Source organism: Arvicanthis niloticus, chromosome 10 (genome assembly GCF_011762505.2).
Source record: "Arvicanthis niloticus isolate mArvNil1 chromosome 10, mArvNil1.pat.X, whole genome shotgun sequence".
In the NCBI taxonomy this organism is placed as follows: domain Eukaryota; kingdom Metazoa; phylum Chordata; class Mammalia; order Rodentia; family Muridae; genus Arvicanthis; species Arvicanthis niloticus.
This window is the reverse complement of record NC_047667.1, coordinates 68,349,035-68,374,137: the sequence shown is the minus strand read 5'-3', so window position 1 is coordinate 68,374,137 and position 25,103 is coordinate 68,349,035. Positions and strand designations below refer to the sequence as shown.

The 25,103-nt window shown below is 36.7% G+C and overlaps 1 protein-coding gene across 2 annotated transcripts; it reads right to left on the bottom strand.

Moving 5' to 3' along the window:
• Positions 1-1,376: 1,376 nt before the first annotated feature.
• Positions 1,377-24,885, bottom strand: LOC117716587 (complement component receptor 1-like protein). 2 transcript variants are annotated; one of them, XM_076941669.1, is made up of 8 exons: positions 24,620-24,885; positions 22,721-22,900; positions 21,986-22,085; positions 18,784-18,869; positions 10,564-10,959; positions 8,721-8,823; positions 7,350-7,435; positions 1,377-2,072 (listed from the first exon to the last, which is right to left on the bottom strand). In XM_076941669.1, exons 1-8 carry the CDS (start codon positions 24,735-24,737, stop codon positions 1,879-1,881), a joined length of 1,263 nt encoding a protein of 420 aa, XP_076797784.1. In that variant the 5' UTR covers positions 24,738-24,885; the 3' UTR covers positions 1,377-1,878. The 2 variants fall into 2 exon arrangements, with proteins under 2 accessions (XP_076797784.1, XP_076797785.1); XM_076941670.1 differs by lacking the exon at positions 7,350-7,435 and having other exon boundaries at positions 24,620-24,859.
• Between the last annotated feature and the right edge of the window lie 218 nt (positions 24,886-25,103).

Genomic DNA, 25,103 nt, shown 5'->3' with positions numbered 1-25,103 from the left:
TACTGACATAAATTGGTATAGTTATGCTCTAACTGTATTTTGAGAGAAAAGTTTTATTTTAATAGGAAGGATGATATGTAGGAGGAGCTAAGGTGGGAGGAGTAAGAAAAGGAGGAGTAAGAAGAGGAGGAGGAGAAGGAGAGGAGGAGCTAGGTGATGAGAGAGAAAGAGAGAGGGGGCCAGACATGGAGAAAGATGTTCACATGTCTCCGCCAGTCAAAGATAGTTGATATATCTAGGTTGGGTATTAGCTTACACTTCTGATTGATATTTGAGCATTACCAAATTTATAAAGCCATTGGTTAACATTAAAAAAATTGTATAAAAGCAAAAAAGAGAAGGGGGTATGGGATAGGCATTTTCTAGGGAGGGGAAATAGGAAAGGGGATGGCATCTGAAATGTAAATAAAATATCCAATAAAAAATATAAAAAAAAAACAATAATAGAAAACAGAAATTAAATGAGATCATATAGAATTACTTTCATATACTTAACTGAATTAATTAATATTATGAGATTCTATCACACCATAATTAATGCTTGACAATTATTGTAATCTTTTGTGTTCATTAGTACATGCTTCCAAATGTATAGAATCATATAAAAAGCTACAGACTGAAGAGATTAGTATAGCACGTGGACTATGCTTCACATCTCATATGTTTATTTAATATTCATTTGCTATTGTAACTTTAAGGCCAATGACAAGAACACACATATTAATATAACATGTCTTTTAAAACTTACAAAGAGGAAAAATTTAAGTTTTGAGAAAGAAGCACATAGTTTGTTGAATTTCTGTGATTTAAAGTGTAGCTATGAATTACAACATGAACTGCATGTTCAACATACTAAAATACCAGTACTAGTAACATAATATAGGAAGTGAATGGCCTCTTGTCATTGGCAAATTGTGGAAAGTTTCATAGTAAATGTAATACTCTATTTTTCTTTTAACTAGAGGCTTTACAAATAAGGAAAGAAAAGTGAAAAGGAAGACATTGTGTGTTAGGGGATTATTAATTATTTGGGAACCTCAAATAAAGGAATAACAGCGCTGAATTTCACTTCATTTCATTTATAGTTCATATTTCTACTTAAGAAATATCCTATTTGCAATCATCTTTATGTCTGTTTAAGTGGTTGGTTATAAACAATTGTTTCTGTTCTATATATTATGTACTTCATAAGAATGTTTTTAAATGATTTTAAAACCTTAATTAACTTATTATCAGTGGGCAGAAGTTCTAAGCCACTCAGTTGAAGTCACACTTTCCAGAGTAATAAAACTAATAGTGTGTTTTTCCTATGCAAATATACATAAAATAAGATATAATAAAGAAATTATGGACAATAAAAAATTAACCAACAAGGCTAAAGAACACAAACATTCAACTTTTATTAAACCTGCTTGTAAACTTAGCCCATCACAAATAAATGACCTAAGCAACATGCTTTTATACTTTGTAGACAAAGATGATAAAGTTGTGAAGGAATGACAAGAAAAATGGTCACTGTACCTGGATAAATTCTAAGACTATTATTAAGAGATGTATGAGTAGGAAAGTAAAACTTGGTAAAGAAAATGCTTACTACAATGAACTAATTTACTTGTTTTATCACAGCCCCATTTCTTGGTCTCTGGTGATTAAGGTTATTTTCTTGTCTTCATATGCGAAGAAAATCCCTCAGAAATTCTTCGAAAAGACTCCTGTGGTCACACTTCAAGATTCCAATTTGTCAAATTTTGAGACAGCAGTACATTCTTAGCTCCCTCGTCACTACATATCATCACAAGTATCATAGTGAGCACCAGAATAGACAGATGACTAGGCAGTCAGTGACCATGCTGAGGAGGGGCTCTGCTCCTACAGTTTTCACTTAGGAGGTACACATTTGGCCAGAGGAGGATCCCAGCTGACATCGGCCTGGCACTGGCTCTGAGAACTGCCTTCCAGAGTGTACCCAGCCTCACATTCCAAAGTTACATTATCTCCATAGTAATATTCTTTCTTCATTTCCAAACCCTTCTGGAATCCACTCATATCCTGAGGGAGTCTACATATCACTTCTGCAATTAGAAAAATCACAAGGGAATTAGTAGTTTGTGGTTAATTAAATGGCTATTATAGAAACATCTGTAACCCCAGATTTTGCCCTCCACAAAATGGGGTATATTTTCAATAAAAAATTACTGTAACCCTCATAAACTTATTCTTAAATTTTCTGACTTTTATTTGTGTACACTAAGGGAACATGGGACACTTTTGATTATCAACTATGCAGCTGAAAAGTTTTAGAAAAATATCTCAGGACAACCATGTTTTATCCTTGGTCCATGTGGGCCACACCTAATTAAAAATACAATTTTATGCTAACTCTCTTGGTATACAACATATACTGCTATTTTTACTATGAAATAAAAGTATGTAGAACAAGGAAATTAGTGACCTGAGATTCTAATTTTACATACTATCTAATTTCTTTTATTTCATTTAATTCATCCTTTAAATTGCTTTCTTTTACTTTCCAGCCCTGAATATCTTCCTCAACTTCAAGCAAATCTCCTTTTCTGTTGTAATTGTCTCAAGATTTCTAAAGTGGTATTTCTAGAAGTATGGTTTTCCTCTATCAAAGGATTTTGATTGAGCTGTTAAAAGTAGCCTTGTGACCCTCTTCAAAACAGAATCTGAGTCCATAGAAATGAGTTAAGAAATACCTTTTAAGCAACATTTCAGTAATTTTGCTATGATGATAATGGAAAGGCACTGGTGTAAAACCTGCTTTATTGGTTAAGACAAAATGAATTATATATATAGTAAATAAGTAAATAAATAAACCCCCAATAAAGTAATTATATATGCTTCCCACTGATGACAACTTGAGAATATGAAAAAAAAATTCTAGAAAGAAGACAATAGGTTTAAGTTCTATTAATTTTAATCAAACTATCATGATGATGACACACATGGCTGGGACGTTAGTAGTTTGGGATCTGTAAGTTTTTTGTGAAGAAGAGACTGAGGCCTGACCTAAGCTAGAGTTTACTCTAAAACCCCAGGAGACAGCTGTCCTAGATCACCTAGGAAGCTAAGTTTTTAATGGCATTGGAAGTAAGTTATTTTTGTTTTTAGAGCAACCATTCAATTGCTTTACACCAGGGATAGTAAGAGTCTTGTTTACGACAAGATTAAGGACAGGTAAAGCTTTGGTCACATGGATACTAAGTTCTAGGGAAACCTGTCTGGAGTATGCACTATCATTTTTGGAAAATTGAATGTCTCTTGGTGGCTCAAGGCCACTATCAGCAACAACCAAATACACAATGGTGTCATCTCATTACACCAATAACTACAGATATCTTTTTTTATACCAGATCAGATGATTCTACAAGACCTTATTCCAAAAACAAACAAAATTTTATCTCACTATAATCAGTTGAAATATATTTATTGTCAGTCGTACGTGTCTCTGCATTGGTTCAATACTTCACTTTCTTATGGATTGAATATTCCTATAAAATTTCATCATAAGACATACAAATAGATATCTACTAGTTTATTTTAATAAATCTTATTTTAAATGAACATTTTATAATCAACAGGAAAAGGGAATTTTAAAAACTGGTTTGCTTTGCTTTAGGAACTGTAAGTAAGATAAACTAGTAATGTTTTATATAGAAAACATGTACTTCAACCCATTTACTGGTATTTGTAAGCAGATAGTTTGAAAATGAAGGGTCTTCCATGATGTCAAGGACTGACTTACTATCCCCACCCCTTCTTGTGCCATAAATAAATTTTTATATTTATTTGTTTTATTTTCTTTAGTATACATCATTATCATACAATTTATGTACTATATGTTTTTCAAAAGTATAATTATTTTCTATTCATTATCTGTTTTTTAACTGGAAAACTAACTCCATAAAAATATGGATGACTCTGACCTATTCGTTGCTCTTTCCACACAAACAAAGTCCTGGCACAGAAGCCTTTGTCAGATAACACCAAAGAGCAGAGAACTGGCCTATTAAATAGATCAGCGAGAAGATAAAAGAGCATGGCAATTTAAGAGAGATCAGCCTGTACAACAAATAAGTATAATTTCATCTACCTTTACATCATCTACATATTCCACACAAAATTCAACATTAGCATATCACGTGTTGATAAACTGTATCACAATACACATTACATAAGACATTTCTTGAAATTCTCCTAATAAAGTAGTTTAGAAAAGATGTAGACAACAGGTAATTCTATGAGGAAAAACACACTGGGAAAGAAAATCAGAAGTGCACTCCAGCCAGGCTGCCTATAAGTTAATCTTTCTACTCATTTGCACACACTGTATACTGCTGTTCCAAAGACTCTTTATTCCAGCTAAGACACAGTAACTAGCAGAGTTGCCTTTTAACTGCAACCTAAAGCAGGGGAAGCAGGGACCAGCTGGCAAACAATTTCTTATTTTATCTCATTTTATCTTTTTCACTGATAGATGCTCAGGTTCCCCATTTCAGCCTAAGGATTAGCTGCATGGTACAGGCCTAGCTAAGTCTTAGTTCATTTTGGATCTGAATTTAGTAGCTGGCAGGAACTCAGAAACCAAATCTTATGACTGACAACAGGGTTAGAGCTGCTGTGTGCAACTGTCATACCAACTCCAGGCCTCTGCCACCTGTGGCACTAAACAGACATCCCCAGGAGTACAAGATCCAGAACATTCTGAGCCCTTCTGATTTCTAGCTGCTATTTCTCTTGTTCTTGTCTGCAGGTCAGGAGAAGAAATGGCAAATATTTGGGACAAAATCAGGCACTGTTTTACAGAAACATCTTATGCTAGATGGTTTAAAAAGACAGAAATGGATGAGTGTTTGCCATTCTGGATGCCCAGCTTGTTTTGGGGGTTTTTTGTCCTGAGATTTCCAATTATTCTGAAATAAAAAAAAAAAAAAAAACATTGTGGGTGGCAAATTTCATAAATAGAAGATCCCTTAAAAATTATTGGAGATAACTGCTTTCTTGCCTAGTCTGGCTTTCTACAGACCTATATAGAATCTGCTACCAACAACAATAGATTCATAAACAACTAATAACTACCACCAAACACACTGTCATTGGCCACTGTGATCCCTGAAAAGATGTATATTTGGATCAAAATATATGTATCTATATGCTACTACAGATTCTACTACTGGTTGGTTTTATGTATCTTGAAATGATCCTTGGTCTGGAGAGATGGCTCAGTGGTTAAGAGCACTGACTGCTCTTTCAGAGGTCCTGAGTTCAATTCCCAGCAACCACATGATGGCTCACAACCATCTGTAATGGGATCCGATGCCCTCTTCTGGTGTGTCTGAAGAGAACGACAGTGCATTCACATATGTACAATAAATAAATCTTTTAAAAAATGATCCTTGTCTGACTAATCATTACGTAAAGTTTTATGTTGTTCATCAAGACCTCTTTTATTTTAAGCAACAATGCATTTTCTAGTCCTAGTTTTGGATAAAAAAAAAATCCCAAAGAATCTATGTTTGTACTTGACAGTGTGTCCTATTGCCACCTGATATTAATGTCACTAAGTTCATGTTCTCATTTTGAACTGATCTTTCCGGAGGTTGACCTCCTTGGGAACTTCTTTTGCAATCCTTAAACAGAGTCCCTATCCAGCATTCCATATCTGATCTCCATTCTGAGTCACACTCAGCCTTTGCCACAAATAAATGACACTTTGGTCCCAAGCTGAACATTCGGAGGGAACAGTAAATGTTCATTAGGAAGATGGCCCAGGAAAGCATTACAGGTTTTACTAAAGGGGCAGCAAAGAACTAAGCATGCCATGCGAGAAACAAAGAAAGTGTTAAAAAAAAAAAAAACAAAAAAAAAAAAAAAAAAAAAAAAAAAAAAAAAAAAAAAAAACAAAAAAAACAGATGAGAGTCTAAACACTTGCCCATATGTGGGCCGCAGGACTCCAGTCTCCCTGTGTTGTGCAGTGCAGAGAAACAGTCCTAAGGAGTCCATAACCAGGAGCACAGTGGTAGAATACTTCTTTTCCAGGAGAAATACTTATTGTTTGAGGTGTGCTTCACATGTGGGGTTTCTAGGAGTCACTGACATCCTATGAATAGAACGGGTCTGAAGTGCATTTAGTTTTGGAGACATGCCCTCCTTAGCTTAGGGAGTTGGAGAAGCATATGTAAAGACTGCTAAGTTTTAGATATAAATGTTCCTCAATGTTCATGCTACAGGTTTGGTCCCAGGGCAAGCACTGCCAAGGACCTGCCAAGGGCCTGCCAAGGACCTGCCAAGGACCTGCCAAGGACCAGCCAAGTCAAGTTGTAGGTCCAAGCTGGAGGCCTGTCTTCTGCTATCCAGACTGCTTTCTCTATGTTCTGCACAAGACAGCTCTTGCTATTCTAAAAATTCTCTGGATAGCTCATCTCTTGCAGATCAAAAGCCCAGTTTTTTATTTACATATCAACTCAGTGTTTGCCACCGGTTTCCCATTCATTATCCCAAGAATTGGCATTCCATGATCCTAGCCACCTTAATTCTTAGGACACAGAAAGCACATGTTTTTTAACATTGCAAAAGAATTCAGAGATTGGCCTGCCTCTGTTAGACACAGAGGATAAGCTGGCTGGGTGGGACCCTGCCCTGAAATTACCATTTCTACCATGCCTAAGCCTAACTTCGTTGTCCCGGGCTGACCCTGAACTAAAGAATCTGCCTACTCTTGTAAGCATAAACAAAAAACGTAGATGGGTGAGATTCTCCTGTGATCACCACTCCAAATCTCTGTATCTCCTTCCTTAGCATTTTTTTGACAAGTTGGCTTCTAGTGCAGCTACCTTTGATCCTTTTGATCTGTAAAGTTCCTTATAAAATTCATATTGTATCCATATGTTTTACATAGCTGAGAAATTATATGTTTTCGAACTCATGTTTTCAGAGTTCTTTCCGACAGCTCCAAGGGCTGTCCTGAAGGTCCCAGCATTTACCATTTTTGCTGAAGATACAGACACACCCTTGATTCTTGGGCATGTGCTATTTCTACTTAGGAAATATCACACAAAATACATAATTCAGAATGACTGAAGCTAATCAAAGAGGTTCCAAAGCAAGGAGATACTCACGTTGATTCAAAACAAAATTTCATTCATCAAACTTCTGTCAATATACCAGGCTAGAATAAAAAAAAAAAAAAAAAAAAAAAAAAAAAAAAAAAAAAAAAAAAAAAAAAAAAAAAAAAAAAAAAAAAAAACACTAACAGGGAGTGTATTTGGGTTAAAATGCAAAAACTCACAGCATTAACTAGCTTAAAGTTACTCTATATACTCACGTTCACACACAGGAACACTGTTATTCCAAATGCTTTCCACTCCATCAAGAACACAATGACTAGAAGAACTGCCTTTTAATTGATACCTAAGGAAGAAGTGGGTAGTGGGCTGTAAAATGTTTTGACTAGAGTAATAACTCAATTCCCAGGTCTAGCCAAAAAAGCATTTGAGGATTGTGAGGTTAAGAAACGAAGAGATAGGAGTGTGTAGATGCTAAGCCATTCAATTAGCACAGCTCGAAGCAGGTGGGAAAAACAGAATTGCACAGCAAAGGGACCGTTAGGTAGCACTCCTAGCTGAAACTGCAGAAGGTAGTCAGGGCAAAGCCAGACCCTGGACTCTGACTGAGAGACACTGATCATGCTAGAGGGAAGCTGGTACTGCTCACTGTCACAACTGGAAACTCACTCTGCCAAGGCAACACCTTGCCAACTCTAGCACTGAAGAAGCAGAGTTAACTGGCAGGAAATGGAGACTGTTCTTGTGTCTCATACCTGTGACTGTGGCCTAGCTTAGGACAACCAGCTCAGCTACTAAGAAAGAACTAATGTTTCTCTGGGTAATTCAGAGAAGCAGGGGCCTTATGAAGTACACGTGTATGGCATAGAAGAGACCTAAAATGTATTGTTTGCTGGGGAGTTTTTGTTGTTTGTTTGTTTTTCCTTTTAAAGCACTGGAACTGGAGAGAAAACTGAAAGGGGAAAAAAGCCAGTTTTTATAAGAAGTCATCCAAAATTCTCAAAGGATGTTAAACTCTTATGTTCTCCTAAATCTTATATGTTCCTGGTTCTTGGTGCCTGCCAAAAATTCTGTGAAGCACTGAAGAGCAGATTCTTTGCTGGCCATGACTGGTAGTTTCATAGAAGCATGTCTGCTGCCAAGCACGTTCACAATCTCACCTAAAATGTTAGAATCATCTACCATTTCAAAGCTCATACCCCATTACTAATCAAATGATACGTAATGGGTTTTTTAATCCTGCATCTTATGCTTTGCTTCTCTTATAAATTCTCTTATTGAGGGTTTAATTTTTTTCTGAAAATAACTGCTAAATCTATTATTTACATAATCTTTCTGTAATATATAATTTTTCTCAAAATTGCTAATGTTATTTTCTATTTAGAAAATGATTTTTTCACTTAGTGTATTACCTATATATTTAAAACCAGTAGTTATATTTGGTTTTGAATCTGTTATTTAATAAACATTACAGTTTTCCCTTCATATCTTATTTTATGAATTCTACCAATCGTCAGTCTTTCCTGTATACAATATTAGAAGTTGTATCTTCCCCATGACAACCTTCTCATACTGTGGACAAGTTCAAACATAGTTTTAATGTCCAGCAGATTAGGTTTGCTTGCACTCACCCTTTATTACAAACAAAGGACACTTTGGCCCCAAGTTGAAGATTTAGTGGAAACAGTACACGCCCATTAGGAAGCTGGTCCAGGAAAGCACCACAGGGTTTCACTGGAGGAAAAAAAAGTCAAACAGAAATAATAACAGTATATGGTGAATAAAAACATAAGCCACATATGTCATGCATGATGACAGACTCTGCAATACAGGGAGACAGCTCAATAGACAGTCTAGCCCAGCTCACAGTAGAGCACTTTCTGCTTGGAGAAAACTGATCTTTGTTTGGGTGCATGATCCTAGTGTTGGATTTTTGGGCAGCTGACATATTGAGGGGAAAACAAAGTTTCAGGCATGGAAACAATTTTCCCTCAATGGTAAGCTGGATCACAGATGCAAAAGGATCCCAACTATAGGTCTGTGTGTGGAAAAAGAAAGAAGAAAAAACACAGCTTTATTTATATATGACAAAATAACCTTTCTGCCAAAAGTGACAATACAATACAGACACTGTGACTACAACTGATAAATCTTGAATTTACTATTTTATCTCTAAGGTGTATGTACACTAGGGTTACAACACTTCCAATATATTCTTCTGTTTTGTTTTGCTTTGTTTTTCGAGACAGGATTTTTTTTGTGTAGCTTTGGCTATCCTGAAATTAGCTATGTAGACCAATTACATTAAGTTGCAAAATGGGGAAAACTCTCTCTCTGTCCCTGTCACACACATATATATGCACATATGCACACACATACACACACACACACACACACACACATACACATAAACATAAACATACACATACACAAGCCACACCAAAACAAACAAATACAACAACAACAACCCCAAACCTCATTTCAAGTCAATTCCTCCTGACCTTTAGACTTCTCCACTTAAAGACAGGGTACTAATCTACAATAAATTATTTCCCTTGAGGGCTCATCTTTGACTAATACATTGTGCTGTTATACATTAAGACTAGGCTGATTAAATTTATGTCGATTCCCAGCCTCATGCTATATATTACCTATCATATCTAGGGATACGACAGACACCTTTATGTATCCTGGAACAGCTTCAATTGAGACAGTCTCTCAAGTAAGCAACCGATTCTAGCAACACCAATGACAAACAAGGACTGGCTCTATTCTGGAAGCATACCAGCCAGAGTCTGGCTGATACACGGTGACAGTGTCCAACAGGGCAGAGCCGGCTGTGTCAGCTCTATTTTTATAGCAACAGTAGCGCCCTTATCTTCAGCAACACTGCTTTCCTGCTCTTATTCTTCCTGAACTTCCAACATCTTTATAACCCATTTTCTATAGGAAAGCCTTTGTTCTTTGAAAACTCTGGCAGACAGGCAGACTTAGAGTCTAATCGTGGCTCTGCAAGCTAGTATCTATGTCATTTTGGATAATTCTTTAACCTCTAAGCCTCAATATGGAAACAATAGTAACTATTCCACAGCTGTGTTTTAGAAATTAACTATGCATACATTAGATATAACTGCCCATGGATCCGTCATTTCACATTAGTAAATATTATACGTATGAATGTCAGATGGGAGCTGGAGATCACCATGTATGAAGAGAACATCACCCTGTGATACTTCCCAGGATGCATCTCATTCCTTGCTCACATTTGGCTCTGTTTCTCAATTGGAATGGCTGTGCTTACATGGTGCTTGAGCACCCACACAAACATATATCCCTTCTGGATTCCATAGTCCCTTCCAAGAAAATTTATTCATTCAACCTGTTCACTGTATTCCCTCATCCAGAACCAGCCCTATCCCTGGTCCTCCAATACCCTCATGGCATTGCTGACTTCAAAGCCCAGGTCAGACTTACCCTCGAAACAGCTTGGTAACTCTGGCTTCCATTCGTTTCGAAGTTGACAACTCACACTGCTGGCTCCTTTCATGATAAAGCCAGGTTGACATCTAAACTCCACAATATCCCTTAAGGAAAACAAGCTTCTGTTTTCAGTCACTATGACTGCATTTTCAACACGGGGAGGAGTACATTTGTTGAGTTCAATGCACTGAGGAGGAGGGCCACTCCAGACTCCAGTTTGATCATCATTGCTGGTACAGTGTAAGGAGCGCTCACCCACCAGGTTAAAGAGCGGCTTCCCTCTCGCATCAGTGTTGCAGTGATAGTGAACCACCATTCCATACTGAAAATCTTCTTCGTTAGGACTGAAGAATCCATTGGGAATGCCTGGGGGTATCTCACAAGGAATCCCTGGGTAAAGAAAGCAGATTAAACCTAATGAATCACTAAACAAAAAAATTTACACTCATTATTTTCTTTCAATACTTACTGACTTCTAGCTGAATTTTAAAATGTTGCCATTTAGATGCACACAGTAACATGTCCTCTGACTTTCCTATTTATTTTTTATAAACACAGGCAGTTGACCTTTTCATTTGAAATAACTCTTTGATCACATTAGAGAGTTTATATTAGCTTCCAGATTTTTCTTCTTTCCTATAATTTCAAAAATTGTTGTTAACTGAAAGGAAGTTTTTTTAGAAAATAATATCCACTAAGAAAAAACAAGAGGCAAATGAAGCAAATGGAGAGAAGTACAAAATACAATTTGAACATGCCTGCAAATATGACAAAATTGTTGAAACTATAGATTATTCTGTATTAAGCATTTTGAAAATGTAATGCATAAGTGAAAATATAGACCATTAACATTCATGCAAAATATACAAAGCTAAGTTTGACTGATAACTCTTAATAATACAAAAGAATCCCTACAAATTCTGTCAATTTTCAAGTAATACATAATTCCAAATATAATTTCAAGTACTTTGAGACATGTTTACTATAAGGTGATTTTTATGAACTAGTTTACAAAAAACCCTAACTATTCTAGAAATGAAAATGATTCATACTGGCTGCTGTTCCTTGGGGAAGAGGGAGTCAAACCAGTAGGAGAGTTTGTGGTGGTCTTAATAAATCAAATGATAAAAACTGGAGTCCAGGGCCTCCTGAACAAGGAAGTTCTGGTAATACCTTGTAAAGAACTGTACTCTTAGAATCAACAATGACTGACACCTACTATCTCAAAGGTTGGAAATCTTCATGTACTGTAGATGGACTAGAAAAAATTAAAGTTCCTGAGACAAAATCAAAATAGTGTCATTTGGGCAGTGTCCTGGAGTCTCACAGAAAAAAGAAAACTATTGTCTGAGGAATGTGGGTTATTGCTGTGTTTTAAATATGGGTGATGCTCCCACATAACAATGTACCAGAGGCTTGGTCTACCGGTGGCAAGATGGCAATAGAGCTTTTTAGAGGAGTGGCCTACTATGAGATCCTTAGGTCAGTGAGGGTGTGCCCTTAAGGAGATGTGGAACCCTGACTCGTTCTCTCTGTGCTATGGTTCCTTAGCTTCTGATAGGAGTAGTTGTGTTCTTCCATAAGCTCCTGCCATGAGGTGCTGCCTCAGCAGGGGACCTGAGCCTCTAGAACTGGACCCTCAAAACTGTGAGCTGAAATAGTTTATCACAAAAGTTAGTTATCTCAATGATATCATTATACTGAGAAGCAACTGACTTCATTAATTTTGTGTCTGATTCCTTTATGTTGACTCACTTGCTCTCCTCTTCCCACAAGCATGTTAAGCAACCAAACAGAGTCTGTCCAATCTAGCTTGTTCCCCTTAACAGAAAAATCATTGTCCCAAACCTCCAATCACTTTGTCTCTGTAACTCAGTCTGATCTGTTGTTGTATCAGGGTTCTAGCAGGCTGTGTCGTATAGATATAGTATAGTAGAGATATGGTCACCAGTCTCCAGATGCCAATTAAAGAGAGGGTCAAAAGCAGAGAAAGGAGAGTTATTGAAAATGAACACACAAGGAAATGAAACAGATAGGGTGGACCACTGACCCCAAAGCTTGCCTTCTAAGTACTGACAGAAGCTTCGGGTTTAAACAGAGTAAGAACTGGGACAAATGGCAAGAGTTATTTACAGTCAAGCAGCCATGGTCCTTCCTACCTGTTCTAGGGATAGTTTCCTTTCATTGATCATTGTCTCAGCCCCGGCTTTACAAGATGGTCTGAAGAAGCCCTTACTGTGTGAGAGAGCAAGATGATTCTCTGGAGATTACTCCTGTCTCAAGGATAGTCTCAGTGTCTGGCTAATTGTTTCATCTGGGTAAAGGGGCAGGGTGGAAGGAGTCTGTCCCTAACAATTTTACAGATTCAGAGTCTAATTAACAATTGGTCTAGCTATTCCTTGCCCACTTCTGCATTATACCTAAGATCCTGAGACTAACAGATAAAATATTTTTGGGCTATACTAACTTAATATAACCCTGGTTTCCACTAATAAAAGGGTAAGAATACCATCAGACAACATCTGGAGTCTATAGAAATTTCTTTGCTTTGCTTCAAGCCCATCTACTTAATATTTCCACCAATGTATTTAAAAAGTGCCTTGATTATGACTTTCCTTAAATTTTTTTTAATATAGAAAATTTGTGAGAGAAATTTCCAGAAAAGAAGCTATATATGCCGAGATTGGTTGAGTGATTAGAATTCCAGTACTGCAGAAATTGGGATGTTGCAAGTCCAGAGGCTAATTACATACTTTGGGTTAGTTCTAGCCCCCAAGAACAAGGAGTCCTTCCCTACTGACATCTTGTGACTAATAGACAGAAGCTTTTTAAAATCTACTAACTTAGCACTCCATGAGCTTCCACCAACCAAAAAACTAAGACTGTTACCAGGTATCATCTTAGGTCATTAGAAAAGCTTTTCCCATCTCATTTTAACTGCTGGTCTAATATACCCAAAAGTTTACTTTAAATTTGCCTTGATTTAATACATCCTTTGTTCTGGAAAAATATAAAACTTCAAGAAACTTTTTCTACACTGAAACATGAAATTTGGGGATATCTAAATCTCTTTTACCGGGCCATAGTCTGTTAAAATTAGCTCCCGAATAAACTATGCCTTGTTCTTTTTAAAATAAGATCTGTAGCTTTTGCAATGACAACTTCATTAAATGTTGCCATGTTAAATCATGGAATTTGGAGCAACCTAAATCTGTGTTCCCCAGTCATGGTCATTCATGTTTGGCTCCAAAATAAGCTCTCTTTTCTGCTTTAAGGTGAGAGTTGTATGTATGGTGTGGACAGGAGCATAACTTCTACCCCATTTCCCCCAAGCCCAAGCTTAAATAAAATTATCTCCAGTAATCTGTCTCCTGCGTTTGATTTTGTTTTTTAAACAAGCAATGGTGATAGCAGGAACTGTGGTATAAAGGAATGACATACACTCAGGTGGCATTACACAGAGAGAATGGAGGGATAAAAGTATGCACAACACTGAAGAATAATGAAGAACTTTCTAAGTCTGACAAAAGATATCACAGAATTATAGGTTCAAAAAGCCATATAAACTTGAGCAACAATATTCAAATAATTCTTCATCTAGACACATCAAAGAGATATAAAATCTAATTCTACCATCCTTTGTAGCAGCCATGAAACAAAGACGATGACTAAAAGGAACCAAAGGAGAAAATGATTCGACAATGAAAGTTCCAGATCTATAAAATACAAAAGAATTTCAAAATAATTCTTTAGGCTGGAGAACAATAGTTTCATAAGAACTGACAGAGCCACAGTAAGGAGGGATGTTACCTAAAGAGCTATGGGGGGGCAAACTTTAATGTATGGTATTCAATGAGTAGATCAGAAACAAGATAGAAATTATTTTATTTTCTGCTTGCTCTAAGAGTACATGGAACCCATGAAGTCACAAAGGTCAGTCTGTGTGAAAAGAAGGCCTTCTCTGTGACACTAACCTATGGAATAAATCGCTACTGGAATCCCAGGCAATCAGGCAAATTTCTATTAAATAGTGGGCCACACAGCAGGCATGAATTCTAAGAGAACATGCATGTGAGTAAAACTACTGTAAGATGTAGGGTCAGAAGAGCTATTCAGTGTCTCTTATCTAGCTGTCCCATGGAAAAGTGGTCACCAGGGGGTGGTTATTTTATTTAGATATCTATAACAACTACAATGAAGAAGTCGGAGAAATCCAGATCAAGAATTCCCTTCAATGATGACTAATTTCTACTTCTGGTATGAGAAAACTATAGAGTAAATTCTAATTATCCATGGGAATACACTCCAAAACTGCCAGTAGATGCTTAAAATCTTGGCTAGTACCAGGCACTATGATAATATTTAATTTATAAATGTCACACAGTAAAATTATAATACTAAATAGAAAAATTATAACTACACTGTAGTAACCTATATAAATATGGCATCTTTCACTAAAATCTTAATATGTTTATTCATCTTTTTTGATAATATATAACTAGTGAATGAATGAAGTGAATGGCAAAGTGTCTAGCACTAGGTTGCCAGCTAAGGATTATTAACACAAGCACTAGATAACTAGAGTCGTTTGATAAATGGCTAAGGAACAATTTCCTATCTGCAGTATGAATAGATACACTGAAAAAGATCTCTTTTACCCTCAGTGGGATAGTGTTGAATAGAAAAGGGCAGCATAAGGGTCCGTCACACTTTTTACAGTGATGCATAACAGTAAAACTTAAGAATTATTTATTTCTAAAATTTTCTATCTAAGATTTTTTTTTGGACTGGTTGATCGTGGGTAACTTAAACCACAGAAAGTAAAAGTATAGCCAAGTAAGGCTGCTATATTCAAAATGGATGCCAAGGCAGCCAAATTAATTGCAAGGTAAATGCAAACAATTTTCTTCTATAAAAATAACATCTCATGAAGCATGAAGAAGTAGCATAAAAACAACAGTGGCAGGAAGCTAAAGTCCCACAGTTGGAGTTGTCTGTAGTCCTGGGGACCTGGGAAAAGTACAGTTGACATTAGACTGTAGTAAACAAAGGCACTTATTGCCTTCATAACAAACGGAATTTAGCAGTGCGAGCTGTGGTGACACATGACAGTATGATACACTGAAGAGGCGGAGGAAAGATGATCAATTAGTCTGAAGCTAGCCTAGGCTACACCTTTCAACAGCCATATCAGTTTAGAAGTAAAAAACTTAATGCTTTCTTATTTGTTCAAGGGTAATACACTGAATTAAAAACTTAAGATTTAAGCTATTGTGGGTTTGATTATAGGAACTAGTACAGTATTCTCTAACAAATGAAAATACAACAATACAGAAAAGATAGTGTGGCGAGGAGACAGGGAGTGATACATTGAGTGATGTCATAAACCATAAAAGTAGAAAAAAAAAACATATTCTCTTTCTTGGCTTCCAGAAGAAACCAAGCATATTACTGATATCTTGACTTGAGTATTTTGGCCATCAAACTACAAGATAATAAATTCCTCTTTTTTAAGGAAAACAGAAATTTTATTCTAACATTTATTCTAAATCATTTTCCTAAATCACATTCATAGAAAATTATACAAAACCACTATTCATTCTTTTTAAGAACATTATACTACTTTATCAAAAGTGTCCTTATTCTGAGCCATAAAATATGACTCAGTATGCTACAAAGTAAACTAGTAAAAAATAAAATACTGAAAAATCTCCCAATGGTTAGAAATTAAGTATCACACTTTTAATTATCCTGTCAGAAACTTTTGTGCACAGTAGTAATAGACAAATAACTGTTTGGAAAGTAAATAAAACAGTTTGAACCACATAAACAGGTTTAAATGTACATTATAAAAATTAAAAGTTTGAAACAAATTATCTTATCTGTGCTCTTCCCAGCCTTGAGCAGTCTGAAAGACCATGTTTGCCACACAGGACCTTAACACCTAGGTGAATCCAGCTTGTTTGTTTACACTTGCAACTTCCTGCAAGAACTTAAAAGAGACTGCCTCCTTCAGCTTTGCAACTGAAACAAAGGATGGGTTCAGGTGGGCTTTCCCTATATAAATGCAGTGCTGAACATTCAACTTTGAGTCTTGACCCCATGTTTCTTTCACCCCTCCATCTCCTTTTCATTTCCAGCCCCCCATTCAGGTGAACCCAGTTCACCCATGGCCACTGGCGGCTACACTTATCAGTCGCATCATAAATTTAGGAGTGGAGAAGTACATAAAGTTGAGGTGAAAGAAAATAATACATCTGGAATAAAAATTAAAAATAGACATACACTAGGTAAAACTCAACAAAGTTGAAGATTGTTTGTGAAGAGCATAACAGAATTGATAAATCTCCAGCAAAACTGACCACAGAAACAGAAGACATTAGAACCAATATCTCAACTTTGCATCACTATAGAATCTATAGACATCAGAATGGTGAGTAGATGCAATGATAAATATAATGCTGATAACTAAGAAAACAAAAAGAAATGAGTAAATGCCTTAAAAACAAAACTTATCCCAAATTAATTCAGTAAACCATTAAGTATAATTTGCTATCTTTAGTTATTATGAAAATAACGTCAAGCAGTTAAAATTTTAATAACCATAACTCCCCCTCCCCCAGATCTGGACTACTCCATTACTAAACCCACTGAAACATGTAAGCAAAAATAACATTATTATTAAACAAATTATTCTAGAGAATAGGAAATAATAATGTCAAGATCATTTAATGAGCCCAACATAATGTTGATGCCTAAATTAGACAATGGCACTAAAAGGAAAAAAAAAGCTAATTATAACCTAGTATTTCTTGGACTATAGATGCAAATATAGTAACCAAAATTAGAAAATTGAATTTAGCAATATTTAAACAGGATGATACAATGACCAAAATGGGATTTCACAAACTGATTTTCGAATATTAACTCAACTTTATAATGCTAAGATTAAAAAATATTAGCAATCACACATATATCTGCACACGTACAAATGTAGAAGATAATAATATACAATATATCAGAACCAAGATAGGTTTATTTTACAAATTCAGTTGGTTAGCCTTTTAAAGTCAATGCAACATATTAACAAAATGAAAGAGAAAAAAAGATACGATTATTTCATATGTGTAGAACTTATAACTAAAACACACAACAAGGGCAAATCTTTCAGCAAATTAGAAATAAAGGAGAATGTTCCTAATCAAAGAACACTGTTTTTATCTGATCATTTATCTCTTAAATGACTGGACTCAGACTTGGAAGTAGAAGACAAGAACAGTCTATGTCTTTTGGCAATTTGGTTCTGATATATTTTTTTTTTTTAACTTCATTCTCTTAGCTAAAAATTTAACATATTCTGCAGCCTCCTCATTTTCCTTAGTGCACTGGTTCCTTAGAGCAAAACTATATCGTTTGTGCTGCAGGACATCTGAAGTATTAAGACACTAAATCTTGGGTGCTTTGACCCTAGGCCTCTTAGCATCTTTAGGAGCATTCTGACAATGTATCAGCAGACATCATCATCTGCTTTAGAGATTGAAAATGTACAGATTCTGCCAGCTCTTTTGATCCCAACCACAACCACAGAGGCACAGTATTATCTGTTGGTCCAGGAATATCCTTCTCTCCTTTTTTATACAAGAACTAAGTTGAGAACAGTCAGAGGGGCCCTCATCCTCAAACAGACTTGCACCTCTTCTTTTCAGTTCTCCTTGGTCTATTACAAGAATGCCCCAGTCACAAGTCCTTTGTCTTTCCCACACTGACTCAGACCACATAACCAGGGTGTCAGCAGCTCCTTCTGGGGCCATGCACCTCTCATAGACAGCACAAAATTTGTGTTCACTGTCCAGGAGGGATACTCAATCCAAATAATGTCTTCTTTTAAAAACTGCAGTCAGTAAATGCTTTAAGATAACCTCTAAAAATCTAATGTTATCTCTTGTAATCAATACATACTGGAGGCTGTGACAAATGTATACACTAAAGACCCAAGGAAGTAAATATTTCAAAACCGAAAGTTTAAAAAAAGTACCCATTGCAGATTACAAGGCCAAAATTCGCATGTTTATGTCTGTAAATTTGCAGGTTTATGCCTCTAGTAGAGCATGCATGAGACCCTGGGTTCAATCTCAGTTCTACAAAAATTATACAATTCAAGAGAAATTTTAAAATACATGAATAAAAGTAATAGAAAGAAAAATTTCAACTTACGGTCACAAACAGGTGCCTCAGCATCCCAGTCGACACTTTGATCAGAGATGATGCACACAGCAGAGGAGGAACCATTGAGGCGGTATCTACACACAGGATAAAGAATACCAGGTAAGTTGAGAGAAAAGATTTGAGTGGATGGTCGTCAGCTGACATTCATCCTAAAGCCAAGGAAAAAGCCAGGTTCAGAACTAAGTGTTTTAGTTAGGAGAGACGACAGAGGTTCTGGTTAGTCAACAAAATGTTGGACTGGGTATGAGGACTATCTTGTACCTCATGGGTACAAATTGGCATAACTATGCTATAATTGTATTTTGAGAGAATAGTTTCATTTTAACAGGAAGGGTGATATGTAGGAGGAGCTAAGGTGGGAGGAATACTGAGAGGAAGAGAAGGAGTAAGAAGAGGAGGAGAAGAAGGAGAGGAGAAGCTAGGTGATGAAAGAGAGAAAGAGGGGGGAGACAGGGAGGCAGATGTTCACGTATCTCCACCAGTCAAAGATAGTTGATATATCTAGGTTGGGTAGTGGGTTACACCTCTGATTGAGCATTACCAAACTTATAAAGCCTATGATTAATGTTTTTTTAAAAATGTATATGTGCAAAAAGGAAAAGGGGGCATGGGAAAGGGGTTTCCTAAGGGGGGGATGGGGAAAGGGGATGGCATCTGAAGTGTAAATAAAATATCTAATAAAAAAGTGAAAAAAAAAAAGAAAAAGAAATTACAAAAAAAAAAAAGAAAAAAAAAAGAATACCAGGTAAGATGTAAGTAATTGTCTGCTTAGGTTGATAATTACCAGAGATTACTATCTTAGATGCTTCAGGATATTTTTATCTTGTCAAGGAAAACCTTACATCCTCTTTTGGACTTTTTAATTTCCTTCTTCATTCTTTCCTAACTAAATGAGATTTCTCTTTTTATTACCTTACTGCACAAGCTGTAGTGAATTATAGTTATTTCCTATAAGTTTTATATTTAAAGATATTACAAGTATCTTGAAAGCAAAGGAAACGTTCTGTGTATTTGTGTATATCATTTAATATGAATTAATTTATACTGTTGCTTCATCAGCAAGATTCAGCAAAGAAACTCAAATCTGAGCAGGAGCTGAACAAAGACTTAAAACAGCAATAATTAATGTTAGCAAGACTCAAGGAGTTAATGCGCTACAAAATGTCTAGTATATCACAAAATTAAAACAATTCATGATGCATTTCACAGCAACTGAACTCATGCCTATTTTATTAGTTTCACACATAAACATCATTTTGTACATTCCACCTTCTCCTTTTCCTATGAGAAAGAGACTTTGTGTGTTTGTTTTGTTTTTTGAGACAGGGTTTTTTGTGTAGCCTTGGCTGTCCTGGAACTTGTTCTATAGTCCAGTATGGACTCAGACTCAGAGATCTTACCTCTGCGTCCCATGTGCTATGATTAAAACCTAGCACCATCATCACCTGGCAGAAAAAAAAAGGACGTTTACACAACTTTATATGTGTAGGCTTCTGTATTTCCCACCGTGTCAAGATCTACAAGACTCTTTCCTCTCCAAGTTGCTTGGGTCATGGTGTTTCATCAAGGCAACTGTAACCCTAACACGTGGTGGGAGGGGGGCATAATATACAACCTGAAAATTAATATTAGTAATTACAATTGCTCTTTAAAAGACTTTATATTCAGCGGACAGTTAGGCTAGGCACCTGTCTGCAAGCATAACAGAGTATCATTAATAGTGTCAGGGATCGGTGCTTCTCAATGGGATGGGTCTTTACTTGTGCCAGTCATTTGGCCCTTCCTTCAGTCTCTGCTTTATCTTTGTCCCTGCATTTCTTTTAGACAGGACAAATTTTGTGTCAAAAGTTTGTAACATTCAGGATTTCACTCTGTGTTGAGCAATGAGGAGAACTAACATTAGCACATACCTTGTGAGGACTTCATGCTTTACACGTTCAAAGAGGAATTTGAGGCTGAGGTATGTTCCCTAAATGATATGTTGATCATATAAACTCCTGTTCCTTGTCACTGTGACGTCATTTGGAAATAGGGTCTTTGTAAATGTAGCTAAGCTAAAATTGGGGACTTTAGAATGGATCCTAATCCAACATAACCAGTATCACTATAAAAAGAGAGAACACTGGATATAAACACATACAGAACAACATATACACACAGATACAGACAGAAGTAACCACGTAGATGGACACAGAAATTAGAGTTGTATTATACAGACCCAGAAGGCCTGGAACTCCCAGAAGCTGGAAGAGGCAAGGAAGATCCCACTCCTAAAAACATCAGAGGGAGCAGGGTCCTGATAACACCTTATTTTGGACTTGTAGACTCAGAATAAAACTCTTAATAATTTTTCTTACTTGAAAACATTCTGTGGTTCTCATGTCAGCAACCTTGGTGAACTAATAAAAGCTGTGAATTTGAGGCCTGTTCTTCCTCAGAGCTCCCTGGGCTTTCCTTTCTTCTAGAAACATCCACTCTGAATTTAAGAAGTCTGTATGCTTAGCTCGCACTGTCTCACCCAGTGAGTGCCTCACTTTCTATACATGTTTCCATAGTTAGAAACATCCCCTAAAGTCTCAGAGTTAAAGGCTTAGTCTCCCGGGCTATGATCTTATTGGGATGTGGTAGAATCTTTAAGAGGTAGGCCTTAAGGGACAAAATTAGGACATCAGTGTTTCTTGCTTCTTTTTTCTTCATGGCAACTATAAGGTGAATGGGACTTCTTTACCATGTTCCTGTTGTGATGGACCAAAGCAAGAGAGTCAAGAGAACATGAATGAGACTTCTGTAATTATGAGGTAAAATATACCTTTCCTCCTTTTAATTCATTACCCCAATTATTCTATCATAGTAATAGAATGCTAACACATGTGTTATTTTGCTTATTCAACAGGGATGTTTTTTCCACAAAATCATGTTATATTTCTATTCGTTTTGATCATGAATTAAATAATCATGTTCAAGCCTTTTAAGGCTAGGAAACACTGTGATGGTGTTGCTTTGTGGTACAGCACTTGTCTAGCATATTTAGAGCCTTAAGTTCAACCTGTAGCACAAACACAACACAGCACAACACAACACAAACAAAACTAAGGAGGTAACAGATTAGATGTCTTTCCTGAGATCTCACTAGAAAGTAGTACTGCTATTCCAGAACTTCTTGAATGAAGAAATGTTGTTGCCAACTCACCCTTTATTACAAGAATAATTAATATGGGATCCAAAATGGGTGTCGTTGTGTATATGTACCAGGCCGTTCAGAGGATCTACAGGAGTTGTACACTGTTCACCTATGAAAAAGAAACAGAATTTTGGAACCAAGTATAGTAAACTGAACTTATTCTATAGTTTATGAATTTCTAACCTGATTATAACTTACTGTAATATATATATATATATATATATATATATATATATATATATAATTGTAATATTTCAAAGGTTTTGCCACTTTGGGGAAATTCATCAGACACTAGTTTCCAAAAAAATTCTCATCCAAGTTTTTTGTTATATTCACACAGTGACGCCCTAAAACATGTATACTTCTTGTATTACCAAAGCGTTCCTCTAACTATTCCAATTCACAGGCCTCAAAGTCTGAAATTTTTTCATCTCTTAGTTATTAATACACTTTGCTTCAGAATCATTAATTACTTAATGACCCTTGTGCAAAGTTAGCCACCCTAAGTGAAATATCCTCAGGATATTTTCTCTTAATCATGCCCTGTGGCAATCATTCTTATTAAATTTATTAACAATTGAAAAGACAGAATCCCAGAGGAAACAGATTTGACTGACAAGAATGATCCACATGTACTATATACCTTAGATAAGATTATTAATGGTGTATCATAATCCAAATTCCAGACAAACTGAGGCAGACTCTACTATTTGTCACAAAGGAGCCTCTTCTGCAGTTACTCACGTATACACTTGTCTTCAGCACTTGTCCAGGTTGAGTTTTGTTGGCAGGTGATGGAGAACGGCCTCCTGATATATCCTGGCCGACATTCATACCTCAAAGATGTTCCAATGGGAAACATGGATTCATCAGTTTGGTTTAAAAGTCTGGCAAAATGAATCTGTGATGGGACAGGGCATTGACCTGGAGAATAAGACACATCAACATTGCATTGGATGGAAGAACTTGCGCCATCCCTCATCACTGCCAGTTCTCCAGCTATGATGGACCACGATCCTCCTCTCTGGCATTCAGGATGGGATCAGTACTATGGTCAAGGGGGAAAAATAATAAAATTCAAAAAAATGAAACTGCATTTCATTTTGTTAATGTATCTTCCAATACGTGTTTTGATTTAACTTCTAGACTTGGTTATTTTCCTTTAAGGCTTAGTAGCATTAATTTAATTGGCAGACAGAGTCAAATAATGTGTTACCAATAATTATCTGTTAGAAAAAAAAATCATTTTAATTTAATTTTGGAAATACTACATTTTTGTTATGGCTTCTTTTCCTCCTAATGCTTTCACTTAATAGTCTGCTTATTCTACTAGGTGCTAAAAATGTCATATTTAACTATTCTACTTTATTGTACAGTCACCTATTTCTGTTTCATTGTACCTTTTAGTTTTATGTATATTGTATCAATAGAACATTCAAATTTAAATTGTTATATTTCGTAAAAGGTTAACTTTTATCATATCCCGAATTTTCACAGTAAATCTTGTTTCATGTTCTATTTTATTTTTGAAATCAAACTAAGTAGAATAGGATTTTTAATACTCAATGTATCAATTGTTTGATTTGTGTGTTTGTGTGTGTGGTTGGTATGGGTGCATATAGCCATGGTTTTTCATGCATGTGTTTGCATGTTATCATATGCATGTTTGTAAGTGCCAATGGAAGCCTGAAGGCGACGTTGGAAACTCTCCTTTATCACTGTTCCCATTCTCCATACTTCAGGAAGACATTCTGCTAAGATTCTGCATAAGCAATTATCAGTTAATATGAAGCGCATACAATGAAACATAAACAATGCACAAGACTTTAGGGAAGTCTTCCTCTACGACAGTTCTGACTGAAGAGGAAGGAAAGGGGAATTAGAACTTCCACGGTGGCTAAAATGGGCACTCTATTTTGCTCTTAACCATTTAATATGTAAATTGTACTGTCCTTTCTACTTGCAAATATTTCATTGCACCTAGAGGCTTCCTAGCTTTTCACATCTTATCCTGGAGTGGGAGTGGAAGGACCTTCCTTAAATCTGGGACTCAAGGTAGTTGATGAGGATTTGGGGTGGGAGATAAAGTACACAGTCCCAAGACAAAACAGTTGTCAAGTGAAAACTGTATCCCTGGGCCTGTTTGTCTGAGCCTTTGGAGCAAATGCAGAGGTAATGTCTCCAAGATAGAAATAAATTAAGGAGCAAGAATTGGGTTAGACACTTGACATCACCAATTAAATAGCAATACCACGAAAGACATCAGTATCTCCATTTCACAGATACGAAAACACAAAAACACAGGAACTTTCCTCACAAAACCAAATTCTAGGATTAGAATTGCATTTCTCACATTTATGCAGCCCCTGCCCCCCACCCCACCCTTTCTCTCACTACAATTGGCTCTACACTCAGCACAGACAAGTACAATGTACTTGTCTAATGAAGGCAAGGCGCTGGGAGACCAAGCGTTCCTGCCGCCTGACAACAACACAAGATCTGGGTTGAGCGCGCTCCAGGCTCACTCATGGGAAAGGGGCGCTGGGCACCCACAGGGACCCCAGACCGGCGTTAGTGTCTGTGCTGAGCCTGTTTACCGCGGGTCTCAGGTGAACTGTGCATCCGTGCCTCCCCGTAGCTCACCCAAAGTAACTGGCAGCAAGAACAGCAGCAGGACGGCCAGCAGGACTCCTCTGTGACAGAAGGCTTCTAGGCGCCCCACGGGGTCCAGAGGTTCTGAACTCAGAGAAGTCGCCTCCATTGCTCTGATCGCTCTCAAGCAGAGCCTTAGTGGCTTAGCGGTGAGGAAAGCAGCCCCACCCAGAGTGCAGAGAAATGGCGCTGGGTTCCAGAATAAAGTTTTCACTACAGCTTCCTCTGGTTGGACTGGGCGGGGTCTTGTTTACTCCAAGCTCCAAGTATTTCGTGGTGGAATTTATCCCTTGGGAGATTGATTTAGCAACTCATTATGGGAACTCGGTTTGCATGTAACCCTGCCTTACTCCTTTTTTTTTTTTTTTCTTTTTTAAATCCACAAGGGTGAAGCCTCACCCTAACCTGCAACCGTCTTTTAAACAGTGAGCAGACAGTTGCAGTCCCTGTCTAGTGTACAGTAAGAACCTATCTC

Coding starts and splice junctions, on each gene's coding strand:
- LOC117716587 (XM_076941669.1), bottom strand. CDS start 24,737: ATGGAGGCGACTTCTCTGAGTTCAGAACCTCTGGACCCCGTGGGGCGC. Junction 18,870..21,985: donor AATTATTCTTGTAATAAAGG/GTGAGTTGGCAA, acceptor TCCTGTGTGTAG/ATACCGCCTCAATGGTTCCT. Junction 7,436..8,720: donor TCCTTTGTTTGTAATAAAGG/GTGAGTGCAAGC, acceptor CTTCTTCCTTAG/GTATCAATTAAAAGGCAGTT.